At 49.8% G+C, this 24218-nt stretch overlaps 1 protein-coding gene across 6 annotated transcripts in view; it reads left to right on the plus strand.

Annotated features, from left to right (window-relative positions):
* The window catches only part of cntrl (centriolin), a 25319-nt gene continuing 1101 nt past the window's right edge, over positions 1-24218 (plus strand). Inside the window, exons 1-43 of one of the 6 annotated variants that reach the window (XM_076998181.1) lie at positions 1-234; positions 403-527; positions 615-1255; positions 1444-1571; positions 1657-1787; positions 1895-2036; positions 2165-2351; positions 2446-2639; positions 3514-3633; positions 3745-3919; positions 4218-4327; positions 4483-4677; positions 6685-6838; positions 7062-7273; positions 7373-7549; positions 7816-7950; positions 8093-8238; positions 8349-8562; positions 9205-9360; positions 9617-9796; positions 10133-10240; positions 11153-11294; positions 11541-11716; positions 13896-14076; positions 14254-14546; positions 14679-14839; positions 15863-16025; positions 16188-16318; positions 16412-16552; positions 16645-16729; positions 17106-17270; positions 17560-17719; positions 20578-20693; positions 20964-21130; positions 21250-21407; positions 21499-21572; positions 21683-21871; positions 21989-22214; positions 22510-22703; positions 23074-23202; positions 23344-23538; positions 23632-23694; positions 23821-24000. In XM_076998181.1, the coding sequence (XP_076854296.1) occupies positions 1096-1255; positions 1444-1571; positions 1657-1787; positions 1895-2036; positions 2165-2351; positions 2446-2639; positions 3514-3633; positions 3745-3919; positions 4218-4327; positions 4483-4677; positions 6685-6838; positions 7062-7273; positions 7373-7549; positions 7816-7950; positions 8093-8238; positions 8349-8562; positions 9205-9360; positions 9617-9796; positions 10133-10240; positions 11153-11294; positions 11541-11716; positions 13896-14076; positions 14254-14546; positions 14679-14839; positions 15863-16025; positions 16188-16318; positions 16412-16552; positions 16645-16729; positions 17106-17270; positions 17560-17719; positions 20578-20693; positions 20964-21130; positions 21250-21407; positions 21499-21572; positions 21683-21871; positions 21989-22214; positions 22510-22703; positions 23074-23202; positions 23344-23538; positions 23632-23694; positions 23821-24000 (6513 nt within the window). In that variant the 5' untranslated portion in view covers positions 1-234; positions 403-527; positions 615-1095. The other 5 variants (XM_076998179.1, XM_076998182.1, XM_076998180.1 and 2 more) reach the window with 5 other exon arrangements.

The raw sequence follows: 24218 nt of genomic DNA on the forward strand, positions 1-24218 counted from the left end.
ACCAAGCCATGACCGCGAACTATTTGACTTCAAATAATTTATTTGGAACTTGGTCCCTGATAAAAGTATTTAATAAGTTAATAAGTATTTAATGGAAAGACACACTTATTTTCTGCGTTTTTATATATTTTTAATCAAGAATTATTGGAGGAAATGTCTAATTAGCTTGAGAGCTATCTAGTAAGATAACTAGCAAATCCTCTTTTGTAATTTGGTCACCATGGGAACGGCAAGGTAAGCTAGCAACGCTGCTTCACAGCTAGCAGCCGGTCGCTAATTCCTACGCTGGTAAATGTAAAGTAACATGTAAAGTAAAATGTAAAGTAATGTATACTGGTTAGTTCAGGTTATCAGATTGCTATACTAAAGTGTTAGTGATGTAACGCTATTTGTCTCCGCTAGTTAGCCAGCTAGGTCGCGTTATGTCACCTAAAACGATGAGAGAGACACGGAGAGTCGCAGCAGTGACCACACGATTACCTCGGGATTACAGAGAGTAACTAACCTGGACAACTTCTGGCAGAGAGGTTAACTAGTTAGTTAGTAGAATAGTTTTATAATAAAAGTGCATGGTTAGTTAGATATCTACCCCAACAATCATTTTCTCCTTTCAGGTCGTTAACCAGAAACGAATAAACAAGTCTTCGACGTGAATAAACGAGTCTTCGACACGAATAAATCAGTCTTCGATACGAATAAACTAGTCTTTGGCGTGAATAAATAAGTATTTGAATGAATAAACAAGTGTTTGACACCGATAAACCTGTCTTTGACACAAATAAACAAGATTTTGACGTGAGTAAACAAGTTTTCGACACGAACAAGTCTTCGATGTGAATAAACAAGTCTTCGACACAAATAAACAAGTCTTCGACGTGAGTAAACAATTCTTCGACAGGAATAAACAAGTCTTCGACACGAATAAACAAGTCTTCGACGTGAATAAACAAGACTTTGACGTGAGTACACAAGTCTTCGACACGAATAAACAAGACTTTGATGTGAGTAAACAAGTCTTCGACACGAATAAACAAGACTTTGACGTGAGTAAACAAGTCTTCACCACGAATAAAGAAGTCTTCGTACAGTCTCGCTATGGAGAGGCGAAGAACCCCCAACAGAGTTTTAAAGAAGTCGACCTCTCCAGTCGGTGGGCATAGCAGAGGTTTAACCTCAGCATTCATGAAGTCAGCTAGTCACTTGGATTTGACAGGAGATTGTAAAGAAGCAGCTAACGATGGGCAAAGTGATAATGGTAAATCAGTGCATTACAGTTGGTTGTTAAGGTCAAATTCGTTCAACATCACCTTTTTTTATTTGGAAAATGTCCCTTGGATAGATTAAGAACTTAAATACGCCATAATCTTGTGTTAAAGGACCATCTTCCTATATCTGTATACTTATAAAATGTTGGAGTCAAATTAATCCACATTTGGTTTGTAGATGAAAGAAAATGCATGGGAACAAAATACATTACAGAAGATTTGATTAAGAAGTTGACTAAACAAGAGAATTTAAGCCTTCTGCAATCTTTAAATTTATCCAATACACATGGAGATAAATGCTTCAGGGTAAGATTACTATTCTCTTTTTGTCAGTCATAACCATTTGCTGTGATATGAGTTACATCACTTTTTTTTGTGCTTTTTTACCTAGTATATTGAGAACTTGGACAAGTGCACCCGTCTTCAGATTCTTAACCTCAGTAACAACAGCATTGAAAAAATTGAGAAGCTAGATAAACTTCATAAGTTGCGAGAGCTGCACATTTCCAATAACAGAATACAGTGAGTGGTTACTCAGATCTTTATTTGCATTTTTTGTATTCATGACATTAGTGTGTTATTTGTATTGAATTCCAATGTAATTAAAAACATTTTTTTTTACCATGCAGAAAAATCGAGGGTCTAGAACATATGCTCAACCTTCAGATTCTAAATCTGGCCAACAACAGCATTGAACAAGTGCCGGTCTGGTTAGCAAAAAAGCTCAGATCACTTCAGATGCTGAACCTTCAGAACAACAAGATTTTTTCAGTTGGTTGGATTTTGACTTATTTTGTAACTTGCCTAAGCTACTTATCATACATTTCTGAATGCCATGGCATAATTTAATAGTATCTATATGTTTTTATATCACTGACACTGTTCTTTACATTATACAGCTTCATGAGGTGGCCAAATTGAAGCCTCTACAGAACCTTACTGAGCTCACGTTAGTGGAGAATCCTGTCTCCTCCCTCTCCCACTACCGTCTCTTCATACTTTTTCATCTGAGATCGCTAGAGTCACTTGATGGTCAGCGAATCAGTGACCTCGAGCGAGAGCAAGCCCACCACCGCTTTCACACCGGTACAGCATCTCCTCCCCGACACCTTGCAATTTAGCCCCCCGCAGATCTTTCGTGTGGTCTCTCTCACCTCAGCTGCCCCTCTCTGGCCTGCAGAGGAGATGGTGCGTCTGGAACGAGAGCTGGAACAGAGAGGAGCCGAGGTAGAGCGGTTACAGCAGGAGAAGGCTGCGGCTCTGGAGGAGCTGGAGGAGAGGGAGATGTTACAACAAACCCTGAAGCAACAGTGCAAGGAGCAACTGTTTCACCAGCAGCAGCTTGAGAGGGAGTTGGACACCAAGTCTGAACTGGTGGGAAACCGCTCACTCTGCCCTCTGTATGCTCATTGCACTGTGTGAGGGCATAATACAACAAATGTGAATCTTTCTTCTAAAATTTTCTTCCTTATTTGTAAAGTGTCCTAACACACAGGACAGGCAGTTTCAGGAGTTCCTTCTGCTCAGTGTGTTTTAGAAATTCAGCACCTCATTGATTCTTGACCTCTAACCCCTACATGCCTGCCTCTCTTCTTTTTCTCTCTTCGCTGTCATGAAGTTATGGTCAAACAGAGTTCTTTATCCAGTGTACTGTTATACATTGAACATAGTTGTGATCCTACACACACACATATAACTCTCCATGGAAGCAGCACTGGCTGGATTAAAGAGTGCTTGGTGTTCATCTGAATATTGATTTCCCCATCTGCATTCTCCTTCCTATATTCCTTTATTCCTTCCAGACAAGCATATTGCCTCTGCATTACTCTCCCTTCTGTATTCCCTCTCTCTCTGTCTGACTGCTCTCTTAGCCTCCATTACCTTCTCTGCTTCTGGAGTCTTTCTGCAAGGTACTCATTTGAGTCTCGTCCATTTCTTCTGAATAATGTTCACCAGTATTGTTGTGTCCTCATGAAAATGAAATACACGTTGCTTTCTCCTGTGCTTCCAGGGTCTTACTTAAAGAGTGATGGTGATGGTATGGCCCTGCCATATTCATAAGCATGTTCTGATAGTTTCTGCATGCCAGAGTCACACTGTGAAAATTATATTTTGATAAATCACATGCATTTTGCTTGCCTTGGGCACCGAATGACGTTCTATGCTTGCCTGTTTGCTGTGGAGTGTTTTGTGTTGAAGGTGCGAACCTGGAGTGTTGCTCCTAAACTATGCCTGTTTCGCCCTGCAGCTGAAGCAGAAGAGCGCAGAGCTGACCCGGGCCTGTCACAAGCAGTACGAGCTGGAGCAGGAGTTGGCCTTCCACAAGATCGACGCCAAGTTCGAGCCACTCCCGTATTGTCCGAGCCACGTGAGCTTCTTCCTGAGCCGTCTTCGTCGGTGTCAGATGAACTCTGAGCACGCGTGATTCTCACGCCCCTGTGTGATGGCGGGTCTAACGCTGGGTTTCTCTCCTGTTCAGGAGCTGGAGGAAGACAGCCTGCCTGCTGATAGTCCCTACATTGGAAAGGCCCGTCACAAAAGGAGCGTGCTCACCACAGACACCATCGATGTAGGAGACACTCATCGGGTCAGAAGGGCTCTGCCACACAGGAGTGAGTCAGAGGAAGCAGCGTCTGGGCGTGTACTAACAGAAGGTAGCATCTTCATACTCCGTTTACCCCACGTTTACGTGCAGCCATCCGCAGCAGGAGAAATGCCCCAAAATACTACAATACTACAATAATTAATTAAAAAAAATAGTGTTGATTCATTTCCCATATAGTGTTGATTAATTTGTTAGATCCTACAATGTTGTACAATGAAACGTTTCAGACCTCCATTGCCAGATTAAAACAGTGCATTATCTTTATGATCATGTCAGTATGCTGGTTAGTACACGTGACCAGTAAAACTGGCCCGATGTTGCTGAGCGGTACTGTGGTGCGTTTGTAGCGGAGCAACGCCTGCAGCAGCTGAACGCAGAAGCAGAGCGCACACAGAGAGAGATTCTGAGAGCCAGCAAGGAACTACGCCACCTAGAGGAAGCAGCGTCTCAGAAAAGAGTGAGATATGCTTTTATGATCCATTCAAATTAAATAGAAGGTGCCCGTGCTCCCTTACCAGTTTATTATTAATCAAAGCCTTAGGCTAAGTTTGAGTAAAATAGTCCGTAGCCCCGAGGCCATTTCTCACGTGCCCATGTAAGGATGTCTTACAGTTAGCAGAGGCGGAGAAGGAGCAACTCAGGCAGAAGCTGTGTGGAAAGATCCAGAGGCTGGAGCAGCTTCGCCAGGAGGCCGTGACCCTGGAGGAGCAGCGACGTGTGCAGGGCGCTGAGCTGGACCAGGCCCAGGGGGCGCTAGAGCAGCTTCAGACCACACTGCGCAGTCTGCAGCCCCAGGACCCCAGACATGTCAGTAACCACAACCTCCATATCTCCGTCTGTGTTGCCACCCAGAATATATTTGTACTGGAAGCAAATAAGCTGCTAGCACGACCTCCAGACAAAACCGGTTGTGTTCACAGACCCGAGATTCTTTTCGGTTTGGGTTCTTTTTTTGTCTTGTTTTAATGTTTCTTTACGTTTCCTGCAAAGTTCTTTTCTCCCAAACAAACATAAACACCTCAACAGTGAGACCTTGAATTGTTCTAAGAGCAGCTATGCATAAGGTTTCCTTGGTTTCATACTGACAACAAAGCACGGAAAACAACTTGATTAGCGTCCCTGTGGAATCTATGGTGTGTTACAGGTGCCTAGTAAGGGCACTATCACATAAGCAGCAGCCTCATAAAACTGTGCATGTCCCTTTAAGAAAACGGGAAGCTTTTCTGGGGAATTTGGGGCGGAGCCTAAAAAAGTTGCTCACTCCCTCTTAGCAGGCTTTTGTCACAGCCCAGTCGCAGGCAGTGATTGGTGGAGCTGAGAGTTTCCTGTGTTGATTCAAAGCAGAATCAAAGACAAGGCGAGGGGGGGAGAACAGTGTGATTTGGGGGGGGGAGTGAAGCCCCAGGGAGGGAGGGGGGCTAGCCTGGTCCGAGACTGAAGCCTGCAGGGAAAGCAGCTAAAAGTTTGCAGGGGAGGCAGGAGGCAGGAAATGCCCCGCACAAAGGCTCCTTGTGTCCTCTCCCGAGGCAGTAACAGGGAAGAGCAGGACTCATGATGGGAACCACAGAACAGCTCTGCGTTAGTAAGTACACCCATAGGGAGGGGCGCAGGGCTTGTGCACATTCTTTACTCATGATTTACTTACAGACCCGCATTACACACATGGTAGGTGAGTTCATCTAGCTGATATCGGACGTTTTTATAACATGGATCTCTGTCCAAAATGTCCTGTTTCTTTGGAAACCTTTTTAACAAATTTTAATCTATCTCTCTCTCTATCTCTCTCTCCCCCTCTCTCTATGTCTTTCCTCTTGTTCTCTCTCTCTCTCTCTCTCTCTCTCTCTCATATATATATATATATATATGAGATATGTGTGTGTGTGTGTGTGTGTGTGTGTGTGTGTGTGTGTGTGTGTGAGTGAGAGATATGAAATTTTGAGGTCAGTTATATTCAGACAACATGTATTCCTTTAGCTTGTATTCCTTTAGCTTGTTTCTACGGACTACATGAAAAAGTGAAAGTGTGCATGTTAACTGTGGTTTAAAAATAACCACGTCATCATGTGATGGGCATACAGAGATAACACAAAGTTCCTGCATTTGTGTGACACGAAGCACAGAATGAAAGTTGTGGTGCTATTGTGGAAGTAATGATGGAGTGATGGAGTTAATGGTGTAGGATCAGGGTGGGGTGATGGAGTTAATGGTGTAGGAACAGGGTGGGGTGATGGAGTTAATGGTGTAGGAACAGGGTGGGGGATGATGGAGTTAATGGTGTAGGATCAGGGTGGGGGTGATGGAGTTAATGGTGTAGGAACAGGGTGGGGGTGATGGAGTTAATGCAGTGGGAACAGGGTGGGGGTGATGGAGTTAATGGTGTAGGATCAGGGTGGGGTGATGGAGTTAATGGTGTAGGAACAGGGTGGGGTGATGGAGTTAATGGTGTAGGAACAGGGTGGGGGTGATGGAGTTAATGCAGTGGTGTCAACATGCAGTTGATTATCAAAATGCAGCTGTGCATTATGTATCTGAAATTGGGGATCTTGCTTTTTTTAATTGATATTTTACCATATCGTGTTAATGGGGTTGTTAGAGTAAAATGCTGTTTTGTAGATTCATGGTGTTGTACTAATTCTGTGTTTATTTACATATTTTTTATTTATTTGTTTTTATTTCTAGGGGTGTGCATTCTTCTATTTTTCTAGAACTATTAACTCTAACACCATATGTAAGCACCTGTTACAGCTCCAGCGTGATGGTGATGTGGTGATGAAGGTGTTTGTTCACCCCCCTCTCCCCCCCACTCTCTCCCAGACTCACGTGAAGGCTCAGGTGGCCAGTGAGAGCCAGGCGTTGGCCGTCATGAGCAGAAGGCAACATGAGCTGGAGGAACGGCTGGATGACGTGCTCACGCGCATCACCAAGGAGACGCAGGAGATCAAAGACCTGGAGCAGCAGCTCACAGATGGTGAGACGCCAGGCAAACGAAACGAGAACAAACGTCATCTGTTTTAGAATGTTGTTTTGTACGCTTAATTCTACACGGTCGGCTTTTTAAGTGTAAGCTACATTAGCATTAGCGCTAGTGGATATAAAAGTAACTTTTACTGCTCCTGTGTGATACTTGAACGGACAGTTTAGAGGCCACTTGAACTGACGGGTTGGTGTGATTATTTCTGATCCTCTTCCAGGCCAGATAGCGGTTAACGAGGCCTTGAAGCGGGACCTTGAGGGCGTAATCTCTGGTCTGCAGGAGTATCTGCACGGGGGGAGGGAGCAAGCTCGGCGGGACCTGTCAGCCTGCCTGCGCCTCCAGACAGAAAACAAGCGCCTCCTGCAGGACGGAGCGAGACAGCTCGGCCTGCTACAGGAAGCGGCCCGAAACAGCGACGCCACTAAGGAGGTGAGTTACGTTTTGTAGAACATTTGCTCGTTGCGGTGCGTCGTATCCTGCGCTCGGGGGTTGCGATCGGCCGACGAGAAACGATATTGATTCACACAGGAGTTGGTGCGGTGCCAGGAGAGGCTGGAGGACCTGAGGAAGGAGAACGTGGGTCTGAGGGAGGCTCAGGGCCGGGCCGGCGTCCACCAAGCCGAGCTGGAGGTTCAGCTGAGGGACGGAGGCGAGGAGACCAGCCGGCTGAGGGAGAAGCTGGACCATCTGCACCGGCTCAGTCAGGTACTCTCCGCCCTTGTGGCGTGAGCGTCCTCTGCCTGTTGTTCATCCCCACGCCTTTAACTGATGGATCTTAACTCCATCTTTGTGCCTTTACTGCCTCGTCCACAGAGGTTTGTTTTGCAAACGGGCCAAGCGTCTCACTCACAGTACGCTATAACAGCTGAATTTGAATTTCAAATATCTTGGATTCATCGGCTAGGACTGTATCCTGAGACCTGTGTGTTGCCCGGGCCTCCTCCTGTTCTGACCCGCCCTGCTCCCCGTAGGTGGAGCACTCTGCCCTGCGGGCGGAGGTGCAGGAGGAGAGACGGGCCAAGGAGAGCGTCCTGTCCCGGCTGCAGCTGGCTGCGGAGAGGGAGATGGAGAACAGTGAGCTCCTTCTGCATCTGGCCGCCCTGCAGGTGTGTGTGTGTGTGTGTGTGTGTGTGTGTGTGTGTGTGTGTGTGTGTGTGTGTGTGTGTGTGTGTGTCTCCCCCCGTATGGACACGTACGTTTGTAATGCGGTCTGCTTGCGTCTCCCTCCTAATGCATCCATCACTGCAGAGGGAGAAGACGGAGCTGACGGAGGAGGTGGAGGCCCTGCAGAGTGAGCTGCAGCGGGTCAGGGGAGAGCTGCTGAGCCCTGAACGTGTGGTGGAGCGTTTGGCCGAACTGAGGAGAAGCGTCGCCGGCAGTCCAGAAGTCTTCAGGTACGACGGCATGGTGGGAGAGGAAGCCGCGCCCGCCGGGTCACGCCGATGTCTGTAAATGGAACCGGAGCGTGAGTAATTGGCTCACGGGCTGTTGGTTGTGCCCGCAGCAGCAGGGCGCGTGAGGACGGGGACGCCCTGGGCGAGAGCATGGAGGAGCTGAGAGGGGAGCTGGAGCGCACGCTCCGCGCCGCTCACAGGGAGCGGGACGAGGCCCGGCACGCTCAGGACCGCCTGGCCCGGGAGGTCGCCTCGCTCAGAGAGAGGCTCCGACGCTCCCAGCAGGAACACCGGCGTGTGTGTGCGGAGGCTGAGCACACCAGGGTGTGGGCCTCACTTTTCTCTTTTACTTTTGATTGTTTGTGTGTCAACGGTCCTCTCGGGCGTGATCGGGCGATCTGATGTCCTGTTGTTGGGTTGCTAATGTTTATGTGTCTGTGTATGTCGATGCGATAAAACATGTAGTGCTTATCCTAATATCTTCTGGGGAGTGAGTGTGCCCCCTGCATCATGCGTCATTGAATTTATGTCAAAGGTTTTGCGTTTGAGGAGGGGAAACAGAAAACAGAATAGTGTGTGTTTTTCCCCAAAATATGAAAATAAAAATAAATCAAGCTAGCTAGCTCCACCTCTGATTAGACACCCCCATGTTTTTCTGCATTTTACCTCAGATCAGATTTGACCCTTTTAACTTTTCTTCATTCGACAGCTTCTTTTTAATTGTCTTTGTCATGTAAGCTGTTGTTGTCAAAGGAAATGGTTTTTCATTGATGGTAGCTGTTTATTCACCATTGCTTATGTGAAGATCCTGAAGTGATTGACACTCTGTCAGACACTCCTCCTGGCTCTGATTGGTTGTTTTGATTTGGGTGTGGTGGATCAAAACCAATAATATGATAAAACATTATTTTTATGTTTTACCTACTGCTGCTTCAACTATAATGACCAATTGCTGTTTCCCATCAGGCTACAAAGAAGCGTGAGGAGGAGGCGGAGCTTATCCGACTGAGGGAGGAGCTACAGGAGGCACAGGAGAAGCAGTACCAGATGCTGCAGCGTCTTCAGGAAGTAGAGAGTGAGAGAGACCGCCTCCTCACTGAGCTGAAGGAGCAGGACAAGCAGGTGTGTGTGTGTGTGTGTGTGTGTGTGTATGTGCGTAAATGTGTGTATATGCATGAGTGTGTGTCCTACGGAGCTTTTTTATAATCTTATAAGTATTTATAAGATTTATTTACCTTACAAAAATGCTTACAGTTAAATGTTTAGTCCTTCAATATCTGAATATTAAATTTTATTTGTATAAGTATTCCTTAGCATTGCACGTTTGTGTGTGCGTGTGCATGTATGTGCGTGCGTGCGTATGTTTGTGCATGTGTAGATAAAGGCTGAGGAGACCCAAACACAGGAGCAGCTGCAGTCGCTGGACCTGGAGCTGCAGGATCTCAGAAGGTCCTTCACTGCTGCTGACCTGATGACCTCCACGCAGCTGCAGGCTGCCAAAGACCAGCTCCGCTCGCTCCACAGCACCGTGCACAAGATCGGCCAGGAGAGAGCAGAGGTACCGGCGGCCAGAGCACCCAGGAGTCACTGCAGGCCCTCTGCATGTGCTTCCACTGATGTGTGTGTGTGTGTGTGTGTGTGTGTGTGTGTGTGTGTGTGCGTGCGTGCGTGCGTGCGTGCGTGCGTGCGTGCGTGCGTGCGTGCGTGTGTATGTGTGCGTGTGCGTGTGCGTGTGCGTGTGCGTGCGCGTGCGTGTGCGTGTGCGTGTGTGCGCGTGTGTGTGCGCGTGTGTGTGCGCGTGTGCGCGTGTGCGCGTGTGCGCGTGTGTGCGTGTGTGCGTGTGCGTGTGCGTGTGTGTGTGTGTGTGTGTGTGTGTGTGTGTGTGTGTGTGTAGGACGCAGAGGAGCTTGAAGAATCCAGGAGGCAGGCTGTTGAAGCCATGCACGAGCTAACAAAAGCAGAGACTGAGATCCATACGCTCCAGGAACTGCTTCAAGACAGGGTAATGTAACCACTCCCACTGTACATAACCACTCCCACTGTACGTAACCACTCCCACTGTACGTAACATTTACGTTTACTGCATTTTGCAGACTCTCTTATCCAGAGCAATTTACAAAGTACGTTTGCATCTGATCACAGAATTCATCCTAGGTCAGAGGTACCCACACCATTTCAGCTTGCGAGCTACTTATAAGATGACCAAGTCAAAATTATATACCTACAATAAAAATGCAAAAAAAATTTATTTCTTCTATATTATCATTATTTAAGTTATTATTATTATTACTATTTAATATTGTGTACGCTTGTTGCTGGGTCAAATCCTCGGCCATGGCTTCAGAGCGCCATGTGACTGTATTCCTCCATACCTGGAGAGCTTTGTTCCACCATCTTGGAGCCAGGACGGAGAATAGTCTGGACCTTTGTCTTCCATGACACTTTAAGGTTCTGAGTGTTCGCTGTACGGATCGGCTTTTTACCATGGACATCGTGTAGGGAGGGGCCAGTCCATTTTTGGCTTTGTAAGCAAGCATCAAGGTTTTATATCTGATGCGTGCCATTACTGGAAGCCAGTGAAGAGAGTGTAGCAGAGGAATCACATGTGAGAACTTGTAACCACTCCCACAGAACATAACCACTCCCACAGAGCATAACCACTCCCACTGTAACCTAGCCCAGCTAAGACAAGATAACATAACCAAGCATACATAACTAGGCCCAACCAAGACACTCCGCTCTTCTTATTTAAGAAGTTCATTTGGTTCAGTTCATTTGGTCCCCATTATTGTCTGCGTGTAAATCGTGCGTGTGTGTATGTGTATGTGTATGTGTGTGTGTGTGTGTGTGTGTGTGTGTGTGTGTGTGTGTGTGTGTGTGTGTGTGTGTGTGTGTGTGTGTGTGTGTTTTGTAGGTTAATGTGATAAACAGGGATTGTTCCAGTGTTCCACATTCCAGTATTGACCCAAAGGAATTAGCCAGACTGAACCGAATTCTGAAGAGGCAGCAAGCCCAGACCAGACGGCTCCGGGATCAGCTGGCCCGAGCCAAAGAGGGTAACGCAATATCGCACATCCCGTCTGCGCTGACACAATATCGCACATCCCGTCTGCGCTAACGCAATATCGCACATCCCGTCTGCGCTGACGCAATATCGCACATCCCATCTGCGCTAACGCAATATCGCACATCCCGTCTGCGCTGACGCAATATCGCACATCCCGTCTGCGCTGACGCAATATCGCACATCCCGTCTGCGAACTGTCTGGGTTTAATAGCGTTTCCATTTCTCGTGTGTGTAGACAACAGTGGAAGTGTGGAGGAGTTGCTGGAGGAGATAGCAGCACTGCGCGGGACCCTGCTGCAGGAGAATCACACCCTGAACGGGCCTAGTGAGGTGCCACGCACCACCCTGAACGGGCCTAGTGAGGTGCCATGCACCACAGGGTACTGGTGCTATGTACCGCCACACCAAAACGTAAGACACGCAGCTTTACAACCCACATTTTACACAGGTGTGTACGTGTGCGTGTGTGTGTGTGTGTGTGTGTATGTGTGTGTGTGTGTGTGCGTGTGCGTACGTGTGTGCGTGTGCATACGTGTGTGTCTGTGCGCGTGCTTGTGCTTGCGTGTGTGTGTGTGTGTGTGTGTGTGTGTGTGTGTGTGTGTGTGTGTGTGTGTGTGTGTGTGTGTGTGTGTGTCTATACATCCCGGCGGTCCCACATACAGAAACATCTGTGCCGGGTGCCGAGGTCAGAGAAGCAGCTCACACCCCAGAAAGGTGCAGAATACAGCCTGACAAACATGGTAATGTCAACCAGCCGGGCAGAGTAGTGACCGCACAGGACAGCTGTAGTGACAGAGTAGTGACCGCACAGGACAGCTGTAGTGACAGAGTAGTGACCACACAGGACAGCTGTAGTGACCACACAGGACAGCTGTAGTGACAGAGTAGTGACCGCACAGGACAGCTGTACGTACAGAGTAGTGACCGCACAGGACAGCTGTAGTGACAGAGTAGTGACCGCACAGGACAGCAGTAGTGACCACACAGGACAGCTGAAGTGACAGAGTAGTGACCACACAGGACAGCTGTAGTGACAGAGTAGTGACCGCACAGGACAGCAGTAGTGACCACACAGGACAGCTGTAGTGACAGAGTAGTGACCACACAGGACAGCTGTAGTGACAGAGTAGTGACCGCACAGGACAGCTGTAGTGACCACACAGGACAGCTGTAGTGACAGAGTAGTGACCACACAGGACAGCAGTAGTGACCACACAGGACAGCTGTAGTGATAGAGTAGTGACCGCACAGGACAGCTGTAGTGACAGAGTAGTGACCACACAGGACAGCAGTAGTGACCACACAGGACAGCTGTAGTGACAGAGTAGTGACCACACAGGACAGCTGTAGTGACAGAGTAGTGACCACACAGGACAGCTGTAGTGACAGAGTAGTGACCGCACAGGACAGCTGTAGTGACAGAGTAGTGACCACACAGGACAGCTGTAGTGACAGAGTAGTGACCGCACAGGACAGCAGTAGTGACCACACAGGACAGCTGTAGTGACAGAGTAGTGACCGCACAGGACAGCTGTAGTGACAGAGTAGTGACCACACAGGACAGCAGTAGTGACCACACAGGACAGCTGTAGTGACAGAGTAGTGACCACACAGGACAGCTGTAGTGATAGAGTAGTGACCGCACAGGACAGCTGTAGTGACAGAGTAGTGACCACACAGGACAGCAGTAGTGACCACACAGGACAGCTGTAGTGACAGAGTATTGACCACACAGGACAGCTGTAGTGACAGAGTAGTGACCGCACAGGACAGCTGTAGGTACAGAGTAGTGACCGCACAGGACAGCTGTAGTGACAGAGTAGTGACCGCACAGGACAGCTGTAGTGACAGAGTAGTGACCGCACAGGACAGCAGTAGTGACCACACAGGACAGCTGAAGTGATAGAGTAGTGACCGCACAGGACAGCTGTAGTGACAGAGTAGTGACCACACAGGACAGCTGTAGTGACAGAGTAGTGACCGCACAGGACAGCAGTAGTGACCACACAGGACAGCTGTAGTGACAGAGTAGTGACCACACAGGACAGCTGTAGTGACAGAGTAGTGACCGCACAGGACAGCAGTAGTGACCACAAAGGACAGCTGTAGTGACAGAGTAGTGACCACACAGGACAGCAGTAGTGACCACACAGGACAGCTGTAGTGATAGAGTAGTGACCGCACAGGACAGCTGTAGGTACAGAAGCAGCAGTGCCAGCGATTGCAACATCAGGACCAAGGAACGCAACAAGTTCCAGAAATACCAGCAGCGGAGAGAAGAGCTGGAGAAGATGTGGAAGGTGAAGAGATCAGTGGTGATGTGAGCACCAGCGGCTGAGATGTTCAAACTTGAGAACGGCTCCTGCAGCTCCTGGAACAACATCCAGGAACTCTACTAAATTGACCTGTGTGGATTTTTTCAATAAATCTTTTCTTACCATCTAGTTCAGTGTGGCCTTGTTCTGTGTGTGTGTGTGTGTGTGTGTGTGTGTGGTTGTGTGTGGTTGTGTGTGGTTGTGTGTGGTTGTGTGTGGTTGTGTGTGTGTGTGTGTGTGTGTGTGTGTGTGTGTGTGTGTGTGTGTCCTTGCAGCCGCCCAGTCTGGGCTCTCTGGGAACGCAGGACTCCGGTCTGGGCTCCCAGCCCCCCCCCTCCACACACAGAGGCCGGGATTCCAGAGGCAGACTGCACAAAAAGACGAGACCTCGTTGTAGCGCGGGACACTGGCTCTACCCCTCCGATCCGCACGACCCGCATGTTGGCGGAGAGAGAGGTGACTGTTTTTCATAAACAGATTTGAAGGCTCTGAATCCTTTACAGTTGCTTCGAAAGTCAAAGATGGTTTAGATGTACATAAGTCGTGTGTGTCCACCACTGTTGGTGGTGATGAATGCTCTGATGAATGACTACCTCACATTAAACACAATCTGCGGTTCCTCCGCCCTTCTAGAGCCTCCATATGGAGACAGTGATGGAGAGAGTGATGACGGTGATGGAGGAGCCCATTTCACTCCTCCGCCAGGCTCGGTCATCTACACCACGCCTCCTGACGACACGCCTCTCCCCCAGGCCACAGTGATCTACGCCCCCCCTCTGACAGGCCTGCCTCTAGTTCCAGGCGCAGTGTTCTATGGCCCTCCAGAAGGGGCCAGACTTGTGGACGGACCTCCTCCCTGCTCCCTGCCCGTTCCTGTCCTGCCCACCGGGACGCTTCTCTGTAACGTACCCGGCCATCAGGATCTGGTGAGCCGTGTATAGATAGATGTGCGACCATCAGACGTGTAACACTAGTTCACATCTATATTTTGTGGTGTGGTACACGTTAGTGTGGTGAGGTTTGGTGGCAACGGCGCTGGTGTTGATTCTGTCCTGCAGGAGCGGTCTCTGAGGGAGGCGGAGCGGGCGTTGAGGGGGCGGCAGCAGTCCGGGCGAGTGGTCAGTGAACGAGAGCTGCTCACTCTGGAGGAACAGAGATCACAACTGCAGCTGGAGCTCGAAAAGTTACAGCGAGCCGTCAGACGACTGCGCCGCCACAGGTCATTAAGGCCAACTGCTCTCTCACTCTCCCTCTGACTCTCACTCTCCCTCTGACTCTCACTCTGACTCTCACTCTCCCTCTCACTCTCCCTCTCACCCTGCTGAGAGCTCTCACTCTCCCTTTCACCCTGCACAGAGCTCTCACTCTCCCTCTCACCCTGCTGAGAGCTCTCACTCTCACTCTCCCTCTCACCCTGCTGAGAGCTCTCACTCTCACTCTCCCTCTCACCCTTCTGAGAGCTCTCACTCTCCCTCTCACCCTGCACAGAGCTCTCACTCTCTCTCTCACCCTGCTGAGAGCTCTCACTCTCTCTCTCACCCTGCACAGAGCTCTCACTCTCCCTCTCACCCTGCTGAGAGCTCTCACTCTCTCTCTCACCCTGCTGAGATCTCTCACTCTCCCTCTCACCCTGCACAGAACTCTCACTCTCTCTCTCACCCTGCACAAAGCTCTCACTCTCTCTCTCACCCTGCTGAGAGCTCTCACTCTCTCTCTCACCCTGCTGAGAGCTCTCACTCTCTCTCTCACCCTGCTGAGATCTCTCATTCTCTCTCTCACCCTGCTGAGAGCTCTCACTCTCTCTCTCACCCTGCACAGAGCTCTCACTCTCCCTCTCACCCTGCTGAGAGCTCTCACTCTCTCTCACCCTGCTGAGATCTCTCACTCTCTCTCCCACCCTGCTGAAATCTCTCACTCTCTCACCCTGCACAGAGCTCCCACTCTCTCTCTCTCCCTGCTGAGAGCTCTCACTCTCTCTCTCACCCTGCACAGAGCTCTCACTCTCTCTCTCACCCTGCTGAGAGCTCTCACTCTCTCTCTCACCCTGCACAGAACTCTCACTCTCTCTCTCACCCTACGCAGAGCTCTCACTCTCTCTCCCACCCTGCTGAGAGCTCTCACTCTCACTCTCACCCTGCTGAGATCTCTCACTCTCTCACCCTGCACAGAGCTCTCACTCTCTCTCTCACCCTGCACAGAACTCTCACTCTTCCCTTTTTTGGGGGCTGTTCCCTGTTGGCAGGAGGCTGTTGGAGAGTTCGGTAAGCCAGACGGAGGAGGAGCGGTCTGTGCAGGAGGAGGCGGAGTCTCTGGAGACCTCTCTGCTGAAACGCAGGGCCCAGCTACGAGAGGCAGACCACCTGCTGCAGGAGCTGGACGTGGCCCTGAAGGACACCACAGCAAAGGTGACCGCCGTCCAGCGTGCTGCCCTCGCAGTGTTCCCATTTAAGAACCCACATCTCTAGTTCTTGAGTGACTTCAGTGTGTTAACACACACAATATACCAAGTCCCCAAGTTTAAAACACTAACGTGTGAATCGTGTATATTGATCATTGTTTATACACAGAACAAAGAGAGTGTGCAACGGCGGCGTGAAGCTGAGAGGCAGCTAGAGGAGACCCAGCGTGAGCTGGAGGTGACTGAGCAGAGGACACGGGACAGTGCCAGACACCTGGTGCAAGCCAATCAACAGCTCCGGTACCACCGTGCACACACACACCCACGATATCTCAGCAGAGCACTGCTTGGCTTCAGATAAGCTCACATTTGTCTCACAACTCTTCGTCTCAGGGATCTGCAGGAAGAGCTTAAGGAGAAGCAGAGATGTAAACAGGACCAGGAGAACGCACTGCGGCAGATCGAAAAACTCACCGTAGCCCGAAATGTAGAGTTCCAAGAAGTATCCAGAAAGCTTGAGAGAGCGTCCACTAAGTAAGGGTCTCCTCTACTGCTCCTCAGAGCTCAGCTTGAAGGTGTCGTGGCCTTGGCCGTCTTGCTGTGACTGCTGTCTGTTTGGTGTCCAGGCTGGAGGAGTTGCAGAAGAGCTGCCACCATTCAGAGGAGCTTCAGCGCCAGCACAAGAAAGAGCTGGAACATCTCAACACCCAAGTAATACCACCAACATGTAGAGCAGAATGAGTTTATAACCTCCATTGACTTTTTTTAAATTAACTAAATTAAAATAACAACAGATAACTATTTTCCCAGCTTGCCATTTACTGTTTATAACGTGTAATAAAAAAAAAAAAGAATGAACATGATAATTAAGCTATGGACAATACTGTGAATAAATAAAGACTTGATGGTTCCAGTTGCCTTGTGAGTGCAGTGTGTATTGGCTGTGTGTGTGACCAGCTGTCTTGACCCCTGTGTGTGTGTGTGTGTGTGTGTGTGTGTGTGTGTGTGTGTGTGTGTGTGTGTGTGTGTGTGTGTGTGTGTGTGTGTGTGTGTGTGTGCGTGCGTCCGTCCGTCCGTCCGTGTGCAGACACTGCTCCAGCAGGAGGAGCTGTCTCTGTTGGGCAGGAAGCTGGAGCAGTGGCGTGAGGAGGAGGTGGTGGTGAGGGCCCGCGTGGATCGGGACCGGCAGGGTCTGGCCGACCTGCTCCGGCGGGGCGGGGAGGAGGGACGGGACCTACAGCAGCGCATCAAGGTCTGCACTGACACTCTGGCGCAGGACTGTGTGCTAAAGGCCCCGTCACACACACTAATGACCACTGAGGATGGTGGTGAACTCTTTCTTTAGCGCGCCAACCTGTTTCAGCAAGGACGCATTTTCTGTTTGTTTTATTATGTTTGTTTTGGGTTTTGTTTAGATTTTTGCAGGGAAGGTTCATATTTAATAAAGATGTCAGTAGTGTGTTGTGTGTGCATGGGCATGTGTGCATTTGCATTTGTGGTGATGTGTGTGTGTGTGTGTGTGTGTGTGTGTGTGTGTGTAGGAACTACACACAGATGTTCAGGCTCTGGCTGTGCAGAAGGGAGAGATGGACTCTCAGCTCTCGGAGAGGAAGAACAGGTTGTGTCAGTATAAGAAGGAGGAGCAGCAGGTGAAGGAGTCTCTGCAGGACCTGCACGCCGTCCTCAGCAAGCACAAAGCCGGTAAAACCCACCACTGGAGTTCTGTGTGAACGTTTTAATTGAAGATGCTGTTAAAAGACGTGTTCCTGCCTTCAGAAATCCTGCAGAACACCCTGGCAGGCGAACGTCACCCGTCAGTACCGAGTCCGCTGAAGAGCAGAACTTCTCAAACTGGATCTGTGGTCTGTTGTAGAACAGGATGTTGATGGACATCAGTAGTAAGAGGACATGACGGAGGTCTCTGTCCTCGGAAACAACCAGTTGACAAGACACAGATTGACTGATGTCCCATTTGAGTGGCTGCAATGAAACATACTGCTTAAAGAGAGATGTGCGTATAACCAGCTAACCCAGGAGAGGGCCAGCTAACCCAGGAGAGGGCCAGGAGACTCATAGTGTAGCTCGTCACAGCCAAACGAGCTCCTTCAGCTTAGTGACGGCCTCTCAAACGCTTTAGTCGGCCCTCCATTGTTGGTGCGACGGCAGTGAGAGAATATGGGATTAATTTGCTGATAAGGGTCATCAGAAACCACTACTGACCGGGAGATTAGGCCATTCAAGAACAGCCTGCATGCTAGAATCAGCTGGAGAGATATGAAGATCTCCTGTAAACTGCTCTAGAAAAATAACCTCAAATTTGAGCTTCATAAACATTGGCTGAAAATCCACCATCCCAAACCACAGAGCACTCTCAGTTTGGAGGTGTTGAACTCTGTGGCGGCTGCAGCCAAAGGACCTGTTGACTGAAGGATATTAGGACTGTGCAAATTCAACAACTTCATCAGTTAGAAAATTACTAGAAAGTTGCTGTCACGTTAATCTTGGGCTAGTGTGGCCACCGTGTACAATAGGAATACACCAGAAGCTGTTAGAGATGTGTGAACAGCTGGAAAAATAAATCATTTGGTTCTCAGTGAAGGTATCAGTGCACTCAGCAGTGTGACCGCAGGAGTCTTGGTGTGTGAATAATTACTCCCTGAATCCGTGAGAGTCTCTGACTTGCGTAAGTCTAAGGCTCACTGTTCTGTGCCCTTCTTCCTTATGAGACCAGCAGCTCTGACAGGTGGAACATTGTGAACGCACTCCGCCGTCTTTCCTTATATATCATGTGGTTAGACAGATAGGAACAGAATTAGAGGAATCACAGGCATGAGTGGCAATGGAAGCTTCCAGAGGAATGACGAGGATAGGGAGATACGACCAAGTCTCAGAGCTGCTCTATGAGGAAGAGCAGTATATCTGAAGAGCTACCAGTACTGTTATGACTACCCCACAGAAAAACCTGCCAAGCAAGTGTCTCCCAGTTGCAAAGAGAGAGTGTGATTTGTGAAAAACTGATTTCATGATATGTAGCAGACTAAAGAAACCTGGATCCAGACACCTCAACACTGGCGTCTAGTAGAAAGCGCTCCCAGCCTCCAGAGAGAACAGAGGCGGAAAAGGCTGTGGTCTATAAAATCTTTTTTGAATTGAGGCTTGACGCTTTAATTTCCACGCATCATGCAGAGACCTGATTTAGACTACAACTTCTCGTCTTCAGTGGGAGAATAGGACAGGGAGACAGGGTGGTGTACTCCATTCAGAGGACACTGACGTGGGGACGATTTGTGGGGTTTTGGTTTGTCCTTGAACTCGCGTGCTGCTATTTTTGTCTGTTTGGTTTTTCTTTTTTCAGTAAAGATTGCGAAAAAGGTTTTTAACAGAATCATAAATAACAGATCCATGGAACAGAGCCTTGCACTACAACATTACTACATTAGCTACAAAAGCACAAAATGATGAGAAAGTCTCAGTAGGCCCCTGAGTGACAACCGTGACCTAAGAGGAAGAAAACCCCGAGCCCTGTGTTAGGTGTACATTACTCTCACCACAGGACAATTTCAGTGGCATATCAAATGAAGAAATAAATAATTAGTTTCTAACTCTGTGCGGATGGCGTTGGGGTTTGTATGGCAGAGTTCAGAGCAGTACAGTCAGTGGTGTCACTGCAGGAGCTGTCGGGCTTGGTTTGTGAATAATTGCTCTCTGAAACCTTGTTAGTTAACGGGTCGGGCACAGGCATGGATTTGAAAAGGGAAGAGTACAGGTCCAAATCATTTTAGCAGTGTTCTCGTCTCGTCTCATCTCGTCTTCTTTACCACTTCGCCCATTTCAGGGCCAATGCAGCAGTAGAGTAGGCAGTGAAGCCCAGGTGGGGGTGTCTTCAGCAACTTCTTCTAGTTCCTCCTGGGAGACCCCCAGGTGTTCACAGACCAGCCAGCAGATATAATCCCTCCAATGGGTGCTGGGCCATCTCCAAAGCCTCCTGCTAGTCATCCACGCCTGGTATACCTCCAGCAGGGTTTTCTCATCAGGTGCCCGAGTCATCTCAGCAGGCTTCTCTCAATGCAGAAGAGCAGTGAGAGGAGTTTGGACTCCAGCAGTGTCCTGGATGGGCCCATTGTGAAATCCAGATCTTCCATCTCTGATCCCAGTAATCACCATTAGAATGATTTATTACACGAGGATGAAAACACAGAGTACTAGCTCGCTTGAGTCTCGTGAGATTGTGTTGCACATAAAGCTGAGCTGTAGTAAAACCCTGAGCTAAATTATCCTTGTTTGTTACTACTAGATGGATTACTGGAGGAAATATGAATATATACACTTCATAGAAATGTGAATTTAATCGGCAGTTTGTTGTTGACCAAATATTCACTATAGCAGACAGGATTAAGAAACGTTTTTGGCATTGTTTGGGTTACTGGGGAAAAGCCTCCAAAGGGAATTTGAATGCAAATTCCACTCAGGCTGACTTCATGAGTCATGAGTTTTGTCTGAGAGTTGTGGCTTTTGTAAAGCTGTTCTTGGGTGTTGGTCTTTGTTCTCCGTGTGTACAGAGCTGAAGAACGTGTTGGAGATGATCCAGTTGGAGAACAGGAACCTGGAGGGCGTGAAGGTTCAGCACCGCCATAAGCTGGACCAGCTGGAGAAGAGCCAGGACACTCTGCTCCAGGTGAGAATCACCAACGAAACCAGCGCAGAGCAAACGGAGCCTGCTTTGGGACGGGCAGTGCACTGTATGTATGTTCGTGTCAACATGAACATGTTCCTCTCCTCCGTTCCTCCGTTCCAAGTCCTAATGCTTTGCACTCCCATCATATAGAACAAGAAGATATTCCAGTCACTAAAGCACACAACAGTGGTGTTTTACTGACGTCCCTCTTTGCAGACGGTCCCTTAAGTCGGTCCGTCTAACTGGTGTGGGGGCGGCTGTGTCCCACAGGTACAGGCGGAGCTTCAGGAGCAGCGGGAGGAGCAGGAACGTCAGAGGAGGTTGCAGGAGCAGCAGACCCTGATTCTCCAGGAGCAGACGGACGCCGCGGCTGCCCAGAGGAACAGCCTCCTGGGCCAGTGCTCCAGCCTGGAGGCCCGACACACACTCGCTCAGCGGTACGAGGCTGTGACCTCCACACCGGCCCCGCGCTTTAAGATGGACGACCAGCGGTAGACTCATTTCTTTGGGGGGGAGGGGTGTTGAGAGATTGACGGATTGCTGTCTGATTGGGCAGGAGTCTGGAGGAGGCAAGGGGCGGGGCCCAGGCAGCGGAGGCGGAGCTACTGAAGCTGCAGGAGGAGCTGACCAGGCTGAAACGGGAGCACCGAAACGCGAACAGTATCAGAGAAGAGATCAGCAGAGATACCGCCACAGTCCAGCAACAGCTAGAGGGTACAGGACCATTATCAGACCTCTCAACCTCATCTGATTATTGCAGCGTATTAAAACGAGAGTGACTTTTTGTTCTTGATTTTAACTCCAGAGGAGTCTGAGGAGCTGAAAGACCTAAAGGAAAAAGTTGCACAATCACAGCTGCAGCTAGACAAGATTGTAAAGGTGCGCGATGCGTGTCTGATTTATCGCCGACACTTTCGAGCGTGTTCATTTGTTTGTTTGGTTGTTTACACATTCAGACAGGCTCCTTCTCTTTGTGTCTCCACCCTCAGGAGGTGGAGGACGCTCGGCGGGACAGGGACCACCTGACGGAGCTCCGGCAGGAGAGTGAGGCTCAGCTCCAGGAGAGGACAGAACAGGTCCAGAAGAGACAGCAGAGAGTGGACAGACTACAGCAGCAGCTGGACCGACTGGAGGCGGCAGTAGCCCAGAAACGGGCCGAGCTTGATCAGCAGGAAGAGGTGGTTTCATACGCCCATTGTGGTTTATGGTGTAGCAGGTCTATATAGGTCTGATGCTACAGCTTATCATCTGTACTGGAAGCCTAAACGTGTGACCTGGAGCTTTTCCTTGTCTAGCACGCGAAGACTCGGCAGCAGCAGAGCCTAGAGGTGGAGGAGCTGCAGAGATACCAGCAGCAGAAGCTGCAGTGCCAGCTGCAGGCACTAGAGGGTGCTCTGCACCAGCGTGTGGAAGACATGGAGCAGGTGACCGCAGCTGTGGAAGAGCTGGAGGAGAAGAAGCAGCGTCTGCAGGCGGAGCAGCAGCGCTGTGGTCATCTGCAGGACAGAGTGGCAGCGCTGGGTGGGTTCAGAGGTCACACGTCCACACCTCACCCGAGTATCACCAGGGCTGATGACCTTGGTGATATGTTTTAGCATGTCGCTATGTGCTAGCACCTCCAGCCCAAGCACGTTTTCAGATACAGTCTTTAAAAATGACTCACTGTCACAAAATAACAGATGAAATGTGTGCAGTGTTTATCCTCGGAGGTCTGCTGACGTGCCAGCACACCGTGTCATGGTCTGCCAGTGAGAATCTCTGCTGGCGAACACCTCAGGTCCTGGTCCTGAAGCTCGGGTGTTTGTCTCGCACGTAGAGGACGAGCTGGCGGAGAAGGAGGCCGTGTTGAGGGCCGGCGCTGAGGAGCAGAGGGAGGTGAGAGGAGAGCGGGAGGTGTGTCGCCAGGAGCTCCAGCGTCTTCAGGACACGTTGACCACGGAGAGGAGACGCAGGGAGGCCCTGAGGATACGCAGTCTCGGCGACAGAGAGAAACTGAAGCAGGCTGAGAAGGTTCCTTTACTGCCACGTTTAATTAGCTACTCGTTACCGCTCTTTTATAGTTCATCTCTCACTGTGTGCCTTCAAGTATGTTGAGTGATGTGTGTGTGTGTGTGTGCGCGCGTGTGTGTGTGCGTGTGCGTGTGTGTGCGCGTGTGTGTGCGTGCGTGTGCGCGCGTGTGTGCGCGTGCGTGCGTGCGTGTGTGTGTGTGTGTGTGCGCGTGCGTGCGTGCGTGTGTGTGTGTGTGTGCGTGCGTGCGTGTGTGTGCGCGTGTGTGTGCGTGCGTGTGCGCGCGTGTGTGCGCGTGCGTGCGTGCGTGTGTGTGTGTGTGCGTGCGTGCGTGCGTGCGTGCGTGCATGCGCATGCGTGCGTACTTCCCAGGAGCGGGAGAGATTGCAGAAGGAGCTGGAGCTGGTGGATCACGCAGCTCAGGAGAACCACGACAGATCCAGACTACTGCAACATGAGCTCAGCTCAGCCTCCCAGGAGATGCAGTGCCTCAGACACGAGGTGCCCTAATCTCTGCCCCGCCCCCCCCGGCAAAACGCGGCGTCCTGGGGGAACTCTGCAAGATTAAACACACTCAGATGCTATGGGCAGTAGGTTAGTGTGACTGAAGGAGGTGTTTGACGTCTGTGTTCAACTCTTCAGCTGCGCAGCCGTGGAGAGGAAGACTCTCCCCAGCGAGAGATGAAGGACCCTGTGCCGTCTCCGAGGCCTGAAGTGGAAGCCCAGCTGGACGGCGCTGTGATGGAGCAGCCCGCGGCTTCCTCGGACACGGAGAGCCTGAAGGAGAACCAGCCCTTATCTGGACTGACGGTGGCCAAGGCCGACTACAATACTAAAGTACAGGAGCTTTTCCAGGATCAGTAACCCCCCCCCCCATGGATGGTTATAGGATGATTGAGTACAAGTAAACGTTCTCTTTCTTCTACGCAGGATGAACAGTGGCGTGGAGAAGTCCTGAGAGAGAGACTGAGGCAGCACGAAGACCATCTGAAGGTACGTCCACCAGCTGAAAGTGTCATTTAGTCACATTGTTGAACATTTTTTCCCTTTTAAAACCAACTAACAAGCCTTACGTTAGACCTCCTTTTAAAGGGACTTTTTTTTTTCTCCTCACTTCAGGCGCAGCTGCGCAGATCCATATTCTCCCAGCAGGAGGCGCTGTGTCTGCGCAGGCAGCAGACGGAGGGCAGCATTCAGGGCCTGCGCAGGCGCGTGGACAAGCTGGACCAGCTCTTGGGCAGATCTGACCACGCTTCCTCCCACCTGAGCGATCCTGAGGTCCTCCATAAATACGTCTGTGTGAGTGAGCGCGTGAGGAGCGGACGTCCTTCCCGTTTGGAGGCGTCTCACACTCGTGTCTGTTACACTCTCAATAAGCCCTGTTACGCTTTTGGGAAGTGATGCCAAAAACAGGAAATGATCTGTCTGGTTTTTCCAACAAAGCCGTTACGTGTTCGCTTCAACAGTGTGATGCGTGTGATGTAAAGTCTGAGTTTAATCTGCTTGCTTTTCATTTT

The sequence above is a fragment of the Brachyhypopomus gauderio genome, chromosome 3, assembly GCF_052324685.1.
Source record: "Brachyhypopomus gauderio isolate BG-103 chromosome 3, BGAUD_0.2, whole genome shotgun sequence".
In the NCBI taxonomy this organism is placed as follows: Eukaryota; Metazoa; Chordata; class Actinopteri; order Gymnotiformes; family Hypopomidae; genus Brachyhypopomus; species Brachyhypopomus gauderio.